Here is a 15,325-nt window from a genome sequence, read left to right as displayed (position 1 = left end):
ATCGACTTAGGGGTTGTGTTCCTGTGGTTGTTGATAAAATAGGATCGCTACCATGATCGCCAATGTCTGACAATATTGGACATGGCACAAGAAGAAAAAGTTGAGGCATGGTTGTGTTGACTGAGCTCATTCAATTGCTGAAAACAATTCTCTTTCTTTCTTCTTTCTTTCTTTCTTTCTTTCTTCTTTCTTCTTTCTTCTTTCTTTCTTCTTTATTTATTTGGTTCGTCAAACATGTACAAGATAACAAGGAACAAGAATAAACATGAATAAGAACACAGGAAATGGATACAAATAAATGGGGACAGTAGGACAGGGACGGTAGGCACCCTGGTGCGCTTATGCACGTTGCCTTGACGGACCTCTTAGGAATGGGGTGAGGAGGTGCACGGTGGACAATTTAAGGTTGAAGCTGTGATTGTTTGAGGATGTAACAACGGAGTCAGGTAGAGCATTCCAGACGTTGACCACTCTGTTGCTGAAGTCGTATTTTCTGCAATCGAGTTTGGAGAGGTTTACCTTGAGTTTGTATCTATTGTGTGCTTGTGTATTATTGCCGTTGAAGCTGAAGTAGTCATTGACAGGTAGTACAGCAGCCCTTCTCTCAACTGCAAAAACACCCAAGATCTCTTTCCTGAAACCCCAAGAGAGAAAAATCCCACCCCCCAATGCTTTTGGTTTTGCCAGCAGAGCCCCCCCAACTCTCAGCATCCCCTTTATGAAATGGGCCATAATATCCGATCTTGTGGAGAAGATCACAGCGGTTGCACAATTGCATGTCTACTTTCAAAGGCCGCACCCGGAGCCCTTTGGACAGCAATCAGTAAGCCCAATTTGCGGGGGGGGGAGGGGATATCTGCAGGAGCAGCCCAAGAGCCAGGCAGCCTGTCACTTCTAGGCCAGCTGCAACCGCTCAGCCTTATTGGCCCGCGGGACAAGGGAAAGTCCGACAGGCAGTTCCTTGTGCCAAGGCAACCCTGTGGCTTCTGGCCAAGGCCGAGGAGGAAGAAAGCCTCTCCAGAAGGGAAGCAAAGAAGTGCTGCAAAAGCTCCCCGGTAGCAAGCAGACGGGGCGAGATCCTCTCTGTCATTCGGCCGAAGACTGAAGTCAGCAGAACAGAAGAGCAAATAGAAACTGACTTTAAGAACAAGGGGGGGGGGGGGGAAATCAGCAGTTTGAAAGCCAGACTGTCTGGAGGAGTCAGTCCGATTGGAGGGCTTTCTATGCTCCAGCCAAAAGAAAAAGAAAGAAAGAAAAGACAAGAGAAAGAGAAGGAGAAACGGCGGCAGCGAATTAAGCCTGGAGAAATCCGAGGACGCCGTTTAATGTCGATGGATTAGGGACTTGTTTTGTTTCAAGGAGCCGACTTTGCCCAGCGCCTTCCGGCTGATGATTAAATGACAAGGCGAGCGAGCCGCGGCGTCCCGGAGGAAGTGCTTGCGCTGTCCCTTTAAGAGAGTCTTGCGGGGGAATTGGGTTTCTCAGTAGTCCTGCACGTGGCGGAATATATTTTTGGTTGGGGAGGGGGGGATAGCGGGGTGGAAGAGAAATTGCGTTCCGATTTTTTTTTTTTAATTATTATTCCTGGGTCAGGCCTTTGGCATCTCTCTTGTTTCGCTCCTTTTCTTTCAATGATGCAAAGCTGCTTCAGTTGGGGAGCAGAAGCGTCTGATCCGCGCACGGAAATGTGGTAATCCGGAGGGCATTCGCGATTGCAACCCATTGAAGACATTCGGCTGGAGAACGTTTGTTTAGCTTGGTTTGGACGGAGAGGCAAAAAGGCTGCAGCAGCAGCAGCAGCAGCAGCAGCAGCAGGGAAAGTAATTAAATAGACTTCGGGACACGTGGATGCTAAATCTATTTCCCAGTCATGGACCGGGACCGGATTACAGGTGAGTGGCTGGAATCGTTTGGCTATGGCTATGTAGACGTGGTGCCTCGTCCTGTCTTTCTCCCTATTCGCCCCTCCTGTGGTTTGGACTGTAATGGGAAGGGGGGAAAAAACCCTCAGTACAACTCTTGTGGCATTTCGGCAGTCCCAGATGACCTTGGTTTAGCTCTACTATCCTTTCCCCCTCCTGAATGGTCTCAAAAGTAGAAGGCGCTGCAGGAGTCCCACCAAGGGCAAAGCAGTGTTGGGCTTCTTGGATCCCGTTGGTGCTTCCTTCAGTTTTTTTGGCTTTTCCCTTCTGCCAGAGAAAGGAATGGACCTTTTGGAAACCTTTTCCCCATGAACTTTGACAGTTTGGAGGTTGGGGGGGAGGGGGTTGGTGGAATTTGGGAGTGGGAGGAGTGAGGAAGCCTATCCCAGCTGGTGGCTCAAGGATGGCTTTATGTCCTGGAAGTTGGCCGCTTGCTTTGTTTGCCTGTGTGTTGTGGTTTAGCACTGGCTTTCATGCCAAAACTTGTGTGAAAGGCAGAAGCTCTCCCGCCTACTCCTTTGTCCTCTGGAGATATTTATATTGCTACAGGGAGGATTGGCTGATAAACAAGAGGGGTACGGTTGCTAGGGGAGAGAGTACCCTGCTCCCTGGGTAGGAAACATTATGCTAGAAGGTTGCTGCCCTTGGGCCCTGTATTTCATCATCAAGTATATTTGACATGGTGCTTTTCTGCTAATGGCGTGTGCCTGAGAAGCCACCATTCTCCACGGAGGTCCACTTGCTGAAGACAAGGTGTAAATGGATTGCTAAGAAGAAGAAGAGGCTCACAATGGGCCCACTGTGTACCTGTCACCGCTGTAGACACAATAACCAGCTATTGACTCTCCCCGAGAGCCTTGAAGCTATTTTGTTCATTATTTTTCAGCCCTGGACTGATGGCAGGTTTATGAGACATCTGTTTTTGCAATACTTTTAGCGGTTGGTATCTTCGAAAGAATCTCTGAGCTGGTCTCTTGAGGTCTTAAAAATACCTTACCTGTAAATAACAGAGTTAATGGGTGGAATTCACGTGACACAGCAGATAACAGAAGACATGTTTTGTCGCTCGTATCCCATTATTTCCCTACATTTGCCAAATAGCCTTAGGTGGGATCCCTCCTGCTCTACCAGCTCTCTCTAGAGAGTACAATTTGGGGCTGTAATCGATAATTCAATAGGGCTGAGCCCATATCAGGGTCCATGCCTCAAGGGAGAGCCTGCTGCTGGTCCCTCAGTCATTAAACAACTCAACCATTGGGGGGGGGGGAGCAGTAGGAGAGTTAGGCTGGATTTGCAAGAAAATAAGCTAGAAGAGCCTTGAATGCTGTTGAGGAAAGCAGCTGCTGTGTTCTTCCTGGATGAAGAAGCTACAATGATTTGTAATCAACCTACCTTTGAGATGTATTCGATGGCAGAGTAGGCAATATTCTGTCTCCCTCCAATTTTCAAAACCTGTATTTTTTTTTCCTGGCATGAGTGAAAACACAAGTTGGGAAGCCATTCAGCTCTCCTGGGCGTTGCTAACTTTGTTGGGTATTCACACTGGAAGCAAAACCACATGTTCTAGAGGAAACCACCAAGCAAGGGTGGAGTGCAACAGTGGCAAAGGAAAAGTGAACTCAGTGCTGGTCTAATCTGGGCTCTGTGGAAGAAGAACAAAGTCTTGAGTTGCACATTTATGTGGCTTTAACAGCAGGCTTATTGCTTAAGGGAACATTGCTTTCCTTTCTGATTTAGGCAGCAGTAATACGCCCAATAAACCTCTTACATTCTCCAATGTCTAATATGTGTTGGACTACAACTCCCAAAATTTCCAGCTGGCATATCAGACTAAGAAAAAAAAATGATTAGCTAGCATCCTACTTTAACCTTTCTCCCTCTTTCAAAGTACTAGAGAGAATTAAGTAGTCCTATATGGCAAATATGTCTCATATTAAATATTCTTATTTGTATTTTTTCCCCTGTATGCTTTTATCTCCAGGAAGGGATTGTAAATTCTGTTCTGCCAATTTGTAAAAAATGTAAAAGTATAAATAAAGCTGTAACCATGAATGTTTCATCATTAGCAATAGCACTTAGATTTATATAACGCTTCACAGTGCTTTAAAGCCGCCTATAAGTGGTTTATAGAGTCAGCCTATTACCCCCAACAATCTGGGTCCTCATTTTATCCACCTCGGAAGGATGGAAGGCCGAGTCAACCTTGGAACTGGTCGGGATTTAACTCTTGGAGTGAGCACTGAGTTAGCCCTGCAGTACTGCATTCTAACCATTGCACCACCAAGGCTCTTCATTATGACCCGCACTGGAGTTGTTTGGTAAAATACAAGGATCTGCAATAGATAGCATTTGTTTGTGTGACCTTCAATGACTGGTGCCTGCTTTAATTTTCAAATGCCTTTGTGTTGATCGGATTCCATTGAAACAATAGCGCAGATGTTTCTATACCTAACCATCCACTCCATGTCTGGAAAATACCTTGAAAAATAAGAAGCATCATCAGCCATACCTGCTCTCCCAAAACATCAAAATACTGAGCTTGGGGCTGTTTGCTGTCCATTCATTAGCTGTTACTCTGGATGATCATTTGTGAGGGAGAGGGTCGGAGTTCCAAATAGCATCCAAAAGTAAATCAGAGTCCAAGGCAAAGTATTGCTCAAAGTTCCAATTTATTAGGAGAAGCATGTTTGTACATCTGGGGAAAACCGAATCTGAAAGCTTCCAGGTTTTCCCCACCTAGTTGAAAGTTCAAGATCTTGCCCCCACGCCCACAAGTCCATCACATGGTTTAATCTTCCACTGCCATGCTGGCAGTTCCACACATCCAGTTCTGGTCAGGTGCAGAGGTGCAAAGACAAAGGATGACCTTGGCTTTCTAGAAAGAATTTTGTTATGGCTACAACGCATCTCACTCCTACAATCCCCCCTCCCATTTTCCCAGAATAGAAAATGCATAATAGAGTAATAGAAAGTGTGACAGGCCAAAGATCCAAAAGAAAAGATGGCTGCAGGCCTGACAGAGAGTTTATTAAGCTGAACACTTCCTATTAGGAACCCTATTAGTATTCTACTACACGCTTGTCTGTCAGGACTGAATCATGGATGGGATAAACAAGGAACGAGGAGATATGGAATGAGTCAGTAATCAGTAATCTTTAGTAATCTGAAGAATAAATTAACAATAGCAGACAAGGTAGGAAGTCTGAACTAGGACTAATGACAAATCAGAAGGACTGAATAATGAATCAGCTTTGGTTCTAAAAATATGTTTCAGAACAGAAAGAGCATACACACAAAAACCTCTTCTCTCAGGATCACGTGGCAGTTGCATTAGGTACCAAAGCAAATCTGGGGGAAAGATATGACTAATTTAATTGTAGTTAGTTGCCTCATTTTCTTTAAGGCACATGCCAAAGTACCTATTTGGAATCATGTCCTATATACAATCCTGCAAATCAGTAACGCTAATGAAAGCATAATCGATGTATAGGGATGTTTCAGAGTTTAGGATATTACGTAATTATATTACCTAATTTATATTAAAACTGATTTTTTTTTCTGTTTAATAGAATCTGATGACTAATCTGGATATAGCCAGAATCAGTCCAGGAAAGGCATAGAAATATTTCACCAAAAAGTTCAGTTCACTGGTTCACCACACAGAGGAGCTGTATAAATGATGCTCCATCTCATAGTACTGTGACAGTAATCTCCAAAGACATTGTGAAATATTTAACAAATCATGAAGCCTTCATTCACTCATTCTTTTGCTTAGGTGAACATTCAGGATGGCTAACCGAACTTAATGTAATGCAAATGAAAATAAATGCCATTAATAGTGTGCTCAAATAATTGTTAAAACTTGCTGAAAAAGAGAGATATTTACAGATTTTTTTCCATATTCTCCTAGTGCCTGATCAAGGACCTTTGACAGCAGAAGTATCTTCAAAAGATAATCTCCTTAATTACCGGGTAGAACCATATTAGGAGTCAATTAAACAGTCTGCTCAGTAAAGAATTAAGTATTTCAGTACAGTCATCATGTGATTCTTTAAATTTTTTAGCAAGTTGAAATTGTAGCAGGAAAGGGTTAATGCAATTGCATCTCATGTGCCCTTTGTAGCCATTTCTGGATTTTGAAACTTTGGGCATGATAACTCATGCCCTTTTCAAAACTTCACTTCCCCCTACATGAGGTTAATACTCTACATGTCCTTGAAGATCTTGACATCATACAGAAGCTTCAACTGGCACAAGTAGTCCACATGGTTATGGATAGATCCAAAATTTCTCAGGTAATATGCCACTTTGGGAACTGCATTGGTTGCCACATAGTCTCCCAGTGCAATGTAAGATGCTGGTTGTCACCTCTGAACTCTTAGTGGCTTAGAACGTAGGTATATATATGAAGCTCTTAGTGGCTTAGGACATATGTATTGTATGTATGTATGCATGCATGTGTATGCATATGTATGTATGTATGTATGTATGTATGTATGTATGTATGTATGTATGTATTTATGTACTGTATGTTACCTTCTCCATATTAAATTGACCACCCATGGACATGAGGAAGAGATAGTTTGCTCAGGGTCCCTTTAAGAATATGGCATTGAGATCTGGGGAGTAAACCTACTTGGTGATGGCCTTCCATTCACGGAAGAGCTTACTTCTGGATATCTAGTCCTCTTTACATTATGAAGCTTTCAAAGGACTGTGAAGACTTGACTCTTTAGGAATGATTTTGGAGAGGTGGAGATTTAGTTTACCCAATGAGTGAAATTGTAATGGTAGATTGCTTGGTGTTTCATATGTTAAATATTTTTAATGCTATATTTTAGTGTTTAATAGCAATAAATAAATACTTTTGTACAATTTCACACTACAGATCTACACACTACACACTTCCAGGAATGTATTGCAGTAGGGAAGTCAGGTTGTAACCAAGACATAGATCACTGTCACCAAATATTCATTTGGGAAGGGTTGCAGCTGGCACACCAGCCTCTATTGTTTTACTCCATTTGTATAGCCGCCCGTCTCAAACCAGTGACTCTGGTTGGCGAACAATCCTAAAACAAAGTTAAAATACAATACAAAAAAATAAATAAAATAAACATAAATAGCAGCCAAGAGATGTTATAATCCATAAGTTTCAACACAGCCGGGATAGTCTCTCCACAACTTCTATTTGCAAACCCAGTCCTATCTGAGAATCAAGGAACTCCCAGTTTGTGAACTTACTCTTTTAAGGGAAGTGCAGTCTTGTGCAACTAGTGTACAAGCACAAACCTGTAAGAGAGAGATTCAGTGCTTCCCTGTTTCATTTAGTATGGTTATCTGAGACTGAGATTTAGGTTGGATATTGACATATAGAAAACAGAGTCCACTCCATGGCAGCGTTGGTTTTTTCACTTTGAATGAGAGAAATAGTAAGTGACCAAAGCAAATTGCAAATGAAGTTGTGACCTTGCTGTCCATAAGATAGTCCAGATGTGGGCAATTTAGCTCCATCCAAAGTTTAATCTTGTGTTGCCATACCTTTATCATATGTGTGCTGTGATTCTTAAGGGCAAACCAGTGCAGATTGAAGTGAATATCAAAGAGTTTTTCATGACACATTGCAAAGGTTCCTTAAAAAAATAAGACCAACAGTTTGTTGCTTCTTGAATCTGTCCTGCTCTACAAGCACAATTTTGTGCATGTTAAACCTTAGCTGAAAGGTCTAGGGCAGCGATGGCGAACCTTTTTTGGCTCGCATGCCATAAGTGGGGGGATCGCAGGGGGGTCATTTGCAGGCGTGCCACATTCATAATGCAATGTGCGATTCCCCCCCCCCAGTGCACATGGGCGCACTATAGGCACGACCCCCCCCCCATTTTTCCATGCTTTTTCCACCCTCCTCAAGCTCTAGAGACTTTATAGGAGCATGGGGAGGGCGAAAACAGTTTCCTCCACCCCCTGGAAGCCCTCCGGAGGCTTCAAGGACCTTCAGGAGGCTTTCCTGAAGCCTCCGAAGCAGTCAAAACGACCCTCCGAGCAAACAGGATGTCACTTCCGGTTTACTCGGAGGGTCGTTTTAAGCACTCCGAAGGCTTCAGGGACCTTCAGGAAGTTTCCCTGAAGCCTCCGGAGCAGTCAAAACGACCCTCCGAGCAAACAGGAAGTCCATTCTCGAACTTCCAGTTTGCCTGCAGGGCCGTGTTTTTTGCGCTCTAGAGGCTTCAGGGAAGCTCATGAAGCCTCCAGAAGGCCTCCAGGGGGCGGGGGGCTCTTTTCGCCTTCCCCAGGCTCCTATAAAGCCTCTGGAGCCTGGGGAGAGTGAAAAATAGCTTTTAAAAAGGGTGAACTTAGCTGGCCAGCCCGCACATGCACGCTAGCCAGCTGACAGGGCAGCGCCTCGCGTGCCCTGACAAATGGCTCCGCGTGCCACCTGTGGCACGTGTGCCATAGGGTCGCCATCACTGGTCTAGGCATACCTAAGTTAGGAATCTTTCTTAACATTTCTATACCAATGGTGGATTTCAATTTATTTTACTACCAGTTCGCTCGTGCGCATGACGCTTCTGCACAGAAGCGTCCAGGTGGGTGGGCGGAGCTTCCCACCACCGCCACTACCGGTTCACCCGATCTGGGACAAACCGGCAGAAACCCACCTCTGTTCTATATTGAACCTTAGCTATAAATACCTGGATTACATGAGCCTAGTCCAGTGGTGGGCAACCTTTTTTTTCAACTGAGCCAAATCTCGCCAAAACCACGATTGAAATTTATTTTGAGAGCCACATTTTTAAAACCGAAAATACATAGGATGGTACACTGTTTTTAGTTTCAATAAACTCTGGCATTTGAAGCACGCAAGTCTTAAAGCTGTCAAGTTACAAGATCCTTGCATCCCTAACCCTTTAGGAAAAAAACCCCAAGGGGTCTTCAAACCTGACAGCTTTAAGACTTGTGGACTTCAACTCCCAGAATTCCTCCTCCAGTCATGTTGGCTCAGGAACTCTGGCATTGAAGCATGCAAGTCTTAAAGCTGTCAAGTTGCAAGACCCTTGCACCCCTAACCCTTTAGAAAAAAAACCCAGGGTCTTCAAACCTGACAGCTTGAAGACTTGTGGACTTCAACTCCCAGAATTCTGAGAATTGAAGTCCACCAAGGGCATCAATCATATTAGCCCAGGCAGGGATCTGCAAAATTGGCTCTTAAGACTGGTGAACTTCAACTCCCAGAATTCTGAGAATTGAAGTCCACCAAGGGCATCAATCATATTAGCCCAGGGATCTGCAAAATTGGCTCTTAAGACTGGTGGACTTCAACTCCCAGAATTCTGAGAGTTGAAGTCCACCAAGGGCATCAATCATATTAGCCCAGGCAGGGATCTGCAAAATTGGCTCTTAAGACTGGTGGACTTCAACTCCCAGAATTCTGAGAATTGAAGTCCACCAGTCTTAAAACAGCCAACTTTGCAGACCTCTGTGTTAGCCCAAAGCCTGGCGCTGGGCGGGCCTTGCTCCCCCATTGGTGGAGCCCCAAGAAGCGAGGAGGGAGAAAAAGAGACGGAGGCAAGGAGCTTCTCCCTCCCCCGCAAAAATCTTATCAGGGAGCCGGCGGGCAGTAGCAAATTAGCTGATCACATGGCGTGATCGGCTAATTTGCTACTGCCCGCCCGGCTCCCCGGTTAGATTTTTGCTGGGAGGAGGCGGGGGGAAGCTCCTTAGCCTCCGTTTCTTTTTCTGCCTCCTCGCTTCTCCTCCCCGCCCGACTTCAGGATCCTCCCTAATCATTGTGGGTCGAAAAGAAAAAAGGGAAAGAGGCGCTTGTTTTGAAGTGCCCGAGAGGAGGGAGGGGAGCGGGCGCCCGGCACACAGAAGAGCCACATTAAAGTGTGTAAAGAGCCGCATGTGGCTCGCGAGCCGCGGCTTGCCGACCACTGGCCTAGTCAATCCTGATTCTTCCACAAAGCCCTCATTCTCAAATAATGTTATGCTGTTTAGGGTTATGGGACTAATTTTACCAGTATGCTGAGGACCAGTAGTTTTTCATTGTATTGTTCTCCAAGATTGCACACAGGTGTTTCCTGCTCTGTCTAACGGTAGCAATAGCATTTAGATTTATATACCGCTTCATGGTGCTTTACAGCCCTCTCTAGGTGCTTTACAAATGTCAGCATATTGCCCCCAACTATCTGGGTCTTCTTTTTATTGACCTTGGAAGGATGGAAGGCTGAGTCAACCTTGAGTCCATCAGGATTGAACTCCTGACTGTGGGCAGAGTTAGCCTACAATATTGCTTTCTAACCACTGTGCCACGATGGCACACTTTCCTCCACCAAATATTTTAGTACTGAGTTTCACTCACTCCATATTGGATTGTGGTTTAAAACAAAATATGCTTGGGCAATTTAACAGAATAACAAAGTTGGAAGGGACCTTGGAAGTCTTCTAGTCCAACCCTCTGCTCAAGCAGGAAACCCTATACCATCTATAATTTCTTTGGACGTTTGTATGATCCTCTGTTTTAGTTATCTTGAGAGAGTGTCCTACAGATCACTTTCATTTTATATGCTTTGCTGTTCCATTTGATTTTTTAAGACTGTATGGCCTTTGGGATGGTGAACTTGGAAAGGACAAAACCAAATCGGAAGCAAACCAGAGGTTTAGATTTGCTTGGCCTCCCTGTGATATTTCAGGGGAACAAATTAAGGCATTTGGTGTGCTACAGAACTACTGTGATGTATTTTTGACTTTCTCATTTTTATACTCTGCCTCTCTTGGTCTGAACCACTTCAAAGCATTCCTCAGTACCACTCCTGAGTCATACAATGGAGCAAGCATGTCCTGTCTACATCAGGGTTGCCAGAGAAGCTTTATTTTAAAGATTTTACCACTATTCCCCAGTGTCATGGCTCTGAAGGACCTAATGGTTATTTACCTATTTTCATAAGAACCACAGGCTCTCCACAGGGTTTGAGAAGTGGTGTAACAGAGTGACTATAACATTGACTAAAATGTTGGACTTGGAGTCTTGGAAATTTTAGAACTTAATACTGGATACTCTTCTATGATGTAAAGGATTTCTAATGATTGTGGGCTATTGTATAGGGGTTTTTTGAATTCAGAAATGTTAATGTTAATTATACAATTGGGGTTTATTTAATTAGCAGTGGTTTAGTACAAGCCACTAGAATAATTTGCAGCACCTTTGCCAACAACTCTCTAATTCTACTCAGCTTCTCCCTATGAAGAGATCTCGTGTTAAAGTTGAGCTGTCTGGCTTTGCCCCATGACCTCTATGGTTTCAGCAGAATCTTTGAAAATAATTCTTACGCCTATTCAGCTCTGCAGCGTTATATGTCCATTTGATGTTGATCTTAAGCATGGAGGATTGCACCTTCTGTATCCAGACAGCTGTATTTGCACTGAATGGATGGATGGAAATTGGAGCATAAAACTCCTGGGAAAAATCTGGTTCCTGGAATTTAATTTACATGTGGAATTAATGTGTGGAAAAGTCTAATTCTACTTCTGATTGTGTGAACCATTCTGGAAATTCAAAGCTATTCAAGTGTATTGTTATATTACAGTTTCACTTTTTAATCTGGAGAATGTGCTTCTCCCGCTTGCCCTTTGCTTTGCAGGAAAAAAAAACACAGGTAAAGCATTACATTTTAAACGGTTTATGGTTCGTCAAGTTTTGCCTGTTCCTTATTTGTGATATTATAGGTTCTTAGTACTTGCGAATTGCTTTTCTGTAAAAAGCACATCATTTGTGGTAAGGTATAGGCTGATTCATCAAGACTCTAAAAATATGGCAGGACATGAGTGATTGCATTATGCCTTGCAGCTAGATGTGGTTGATGACCCACAATGCAGTTGCATAGATGAGATAATCTAATGACCATTTCATTGAGCACAATAGTTGCTGTGAGAACATTTCAGTCTGCATTTTTGAACTAAAGGGGTTGTTTGAAAGTATTTTATTTAGTGAAAATGATGAGTGCTTAGATTTTCAAAAAAAAAAACACCACATTTCTAGTAACATTAAATAATCTCATGTAATTGCAAAAGATGTGCCATCTAAGACTTCTCCTTCTTCTTGTGCTGAGGACAGGCAAAGCTAAAAGATAACTATTACAAGACTGAAGATAGAAATGCCATTGCTAGGAATATAAAAGTGCTATGGAAGAGCTTTGTGAGAAAATATCAGCATTTTGGAAAAACCACGGAATTTCCAGCCCTTCATCCATTGAGACTTGGATTTCCATCCTCCCCCCAATATCTTCTATACTGTATGCGCCACCTGATTTTAGGAACAAGCATGCTACCACCAACCCAAATATAGTCTTTATTTCCAAGAATGACCCTGAGCCTGGCGGTTATCTGCAGATATGCTCCTGTAGAAAAAGATTGGTGATACCTATGGTAGGCCACAGATATACTAACTTCCAATTTCTCACTAAGAAGTCCCACAGAACTCGCTTATAGCTCTTTCCTACCACCGAAATGAAGTTAATATAATATAATAACAGAGTTGGATGGGGCCTTGGAGGTCTTCTAGCCCAGCGATGGCGAACCCTTTTTGGCTTGCGTGCCAAAAGCGGGGAGAGCGCAGGGGGTAGTGCACTGGCGTGCCACACCCATAATGCTTTGCACACAGCCGCAGTGTACATGCACACACAACCAGTGCTCCCCCCCATTTTTGGAGTGCTTTTTTCACCCTCCCCAGGCTCCAGAGGCTTTATAGGAGCCTGGGGAGGGTAAAAACACCCTCCCCTGCCCCCCCCCCCCGAGGCTCTGAAGGGTAGGGCGATTTTAGCCCTCCGGAGCATTCAGGAGCCCTCAGGAAGGGTTCCCTGAAGGCTCCGGAGGGCTAAAACCGGCCCTACGAGCAACCTGGAAGTGGGTCTGGTTTGCTCATAGGGTCGTTTTTTGCCCTCTGCAGCCTCTGGTGGTGGTGGGGGAGGCTGTTTAACCCTGAATGCTCCAGAGGGCTAAAACCAACTCTATGAGCAAACCAGAAGTTGATTCCTGAACTTTCAGTTTGCCCGTAGGGTCAGTTTTTCACGCTCTGGAAGTTTCAGAGAAGCTCCTGAAGCCTCCAAAGGGTGAAAAATGGCCTCAAAAGAAGGCTGAAGTCAGCTGGCCAGTGCACACATACGCGATGGCCAGCTGACAGGGTAAGCCTCGTGTGCCCTGACAAATGGCTCCCCGTGCTACCTATGGCACCTGTGCCATAGGTTCGCCATCACAGTTCTAGTCCAACCCCCTGCTTAGCCAGGAAACCATATATCACTTGAGGCAACAGAAAAATATATTGGCATTAAATTGACAATCCTCATGGCTGATCCCTACCCTGGCTATATCTGCTTCAGATCATTGCAGTTGTCTGTCTTCCTTCCAAAGCAGCAAAGCTTAAAATATTTATGCCCCAGATGGCTGCTATCACACAGCACTGGAATAAGGGAAGAAAATACCTAAGGGGAAATGCCTTTCCCCATTTGAACTTTAACCACGGAACAAATAGATCCTGGCAGCAATTGTTTTTCCCTATCATATCCCCATGGTGTCGTCTTCACCATGAGTAAAGACTGGCTTAAGTAGAACTTACCTCTTCCAGGGTTCAAGTTGTATTTACTCCCTTATTCTGCACAGATGGCAATTAAAAATCACATGGAGTCCCTAACCCTAATACGGAATAACTACCATATCCTTGCCATGACGCATTTCCTCTTCATCAAACAGTTGGGCCCCGGACTTTGTAGAAATAAATGTTTCTGCAGAAACAGGCTTCTCCTTTTTGTGCCACCTGGACAAGCTGTAGTCATGGGAGACTTTTCCATTCACAGTAAGTTCTTAAGTATGTGTTGCTGTTGCCCTTTTGTATTGAATGCACCACTATACAGAAAGCTTGTGCAATTGTAATTATGTCTGGAAGGGAGGGAGTGAAAGAGGCATACAAACTGTCATGAACTCTCCATCCTGAGCACATCACATCTGTCAAAGCTTAAATCCTTCAGTGCTGGAGCCCCAGAGCATTGAGCCAATTTGGCTCTGACTCAGACATAGTAGCTGCCAAAGCTGAACCACAGACCTGGTGGGGATTTTTCCACACTTGGCCCTGGCCAATTGTTAGGCAAAATGAGACAATCTCTTCCAGGGGCAGGCACTGGGGAGCCGTAGCAGCAACTGCAGGCAATTCACTGGAGCTACCTAGCCACTCTGCTCCCTTTGAGGAAAAACTACACTGCATAGTTTTCCTGGGCTAGTTAGCTTGACACTTCCATACGGATGGAGAATTTTATCCCATGCCCAGGGCTGAAGTAAGTTTAATAGAGTTGTCTCATTCAAGTGGAATGGAAGGAGAGACTATTTCCCTTTTTGCTTCAGGAAAAGCAAGGCTAGATTAGCCTTTCAGTGCTTGCATGCTTACTAACATTTATCATGTCAAAAGATGAACCTAAGCCCATGATGGTGAACCTATGGCATGTGTGCCACATGTAGCACACAGAGCCTTCTCTGTGGGCATGCAAGCCGTCACCCCAGCTCAGTTTCATTGCGCATGTGCACATCCCTCCCGCTGGACAGCTTATTTTTGGGTCACTGCTGCCTATGCACAGGGGTGGGGCGTATGGTGGAGATGCACACTCATGTGGGGGGGGCAGGGGGCTTGTGCACGCATGCAGGGGGGGCAGGGGGAGCCTGTTTTTGGTCCCAGAAGGCTGCAGGGAAGCTACTAGGCACAAAATGGGGCATGGGGAAGTGTGGCATCCCCCCCTCTCCGTGACCCATTTTTGGTCCCAGGAGGCTGCAGGGAGGCCTACTAGGGCGAAAATGGAGCACGAGGGAATTGCACACATATGCACGGGGGGAGATGAGCACAGGGGTGCATACATGCACATATGCATGGGGGTGGGGCACATATTGCGCACAAATTGCACATGCGCTTTCAAAAGCACACAACGGCGAAAAGGTTAGCCATCACTAACCTAAGCACAATAATAGTAGAGAAAACTCCATCAAAACAGGACTCGATCACTACAATGTTCATATGAACCTCTTTTAGATTTGTCCACTTTTCAGGTTTGTCCTTTATTGCTTCCAAGAAAATATGGTCATGGTATCTACAAAACCACCTTAGAGTTTCTAGGATCAGCAGTTTGATACAAGTAGTCCTCAACGTACGATCACAATTGAGCCCCAAATTTCTGCTGCTAAGGGAGACATTTGTCAAGTGAGTTTTGCTCCCCTTTTATGATCTTTCTTGCCACTGTTCTTAAGTGAGTCGCTGCAGTTGTTAAGTTAGTAACGTGGTTGCTAAGTGAATCTGGCTTCCCCATTGATTTTGCTGATCAGGAGTTCGCAAAAGTTGATCACATGATGGGACACTGCAATGTCATAAATAT

General features: G+C 44.5%; 1 protein-coding gene across 3 annotated transcripts in view; it reads left to right on the top strand.

The window, feature by feature from the left end:
* The window catches only part of SEPTIN9 (septin 9), a 302,626-nt gene that overhangs the window by 82,960 nt on the left and 204,341 nt on the right, over window positions 1-15,325 (top strand). The window contains exon 1 of one of the 3 annotated variants that reach the window (XM_081937934.1): window positions 1,550-1,892. The exons of the other annotated variants lie outside the window; for them this stretch is intronic. Coding sequence (XP_081794060.1) covers window positions 1,871-1,892 — 22 coding nt within the window. The 5' untranslated portion in view covers window positions 1,550-1,870. Of the gene's footprint in view, window positions 1-1,549; window positions 1,893-15,325 lie in introns of those variants that run through there. 3 annotated transcript variants of the gene reach the window in all.

Source organism: Natrix helvetica (genome assembly GCF_964273705.1).
Source record: "Natrix helvetica genome assembly, chromosome: 1".
NCBI classification, from domain to species: Eukaryota; Metazoa; Chordata; class Lepidosauria; order Squamata; family Natricidae; genus Natrix; species Natrix helvetica.
Note: the sequence above shows the minus strand (reverse complement) of the source record. Positions and strands in the feature narration are given on the sequence as shown.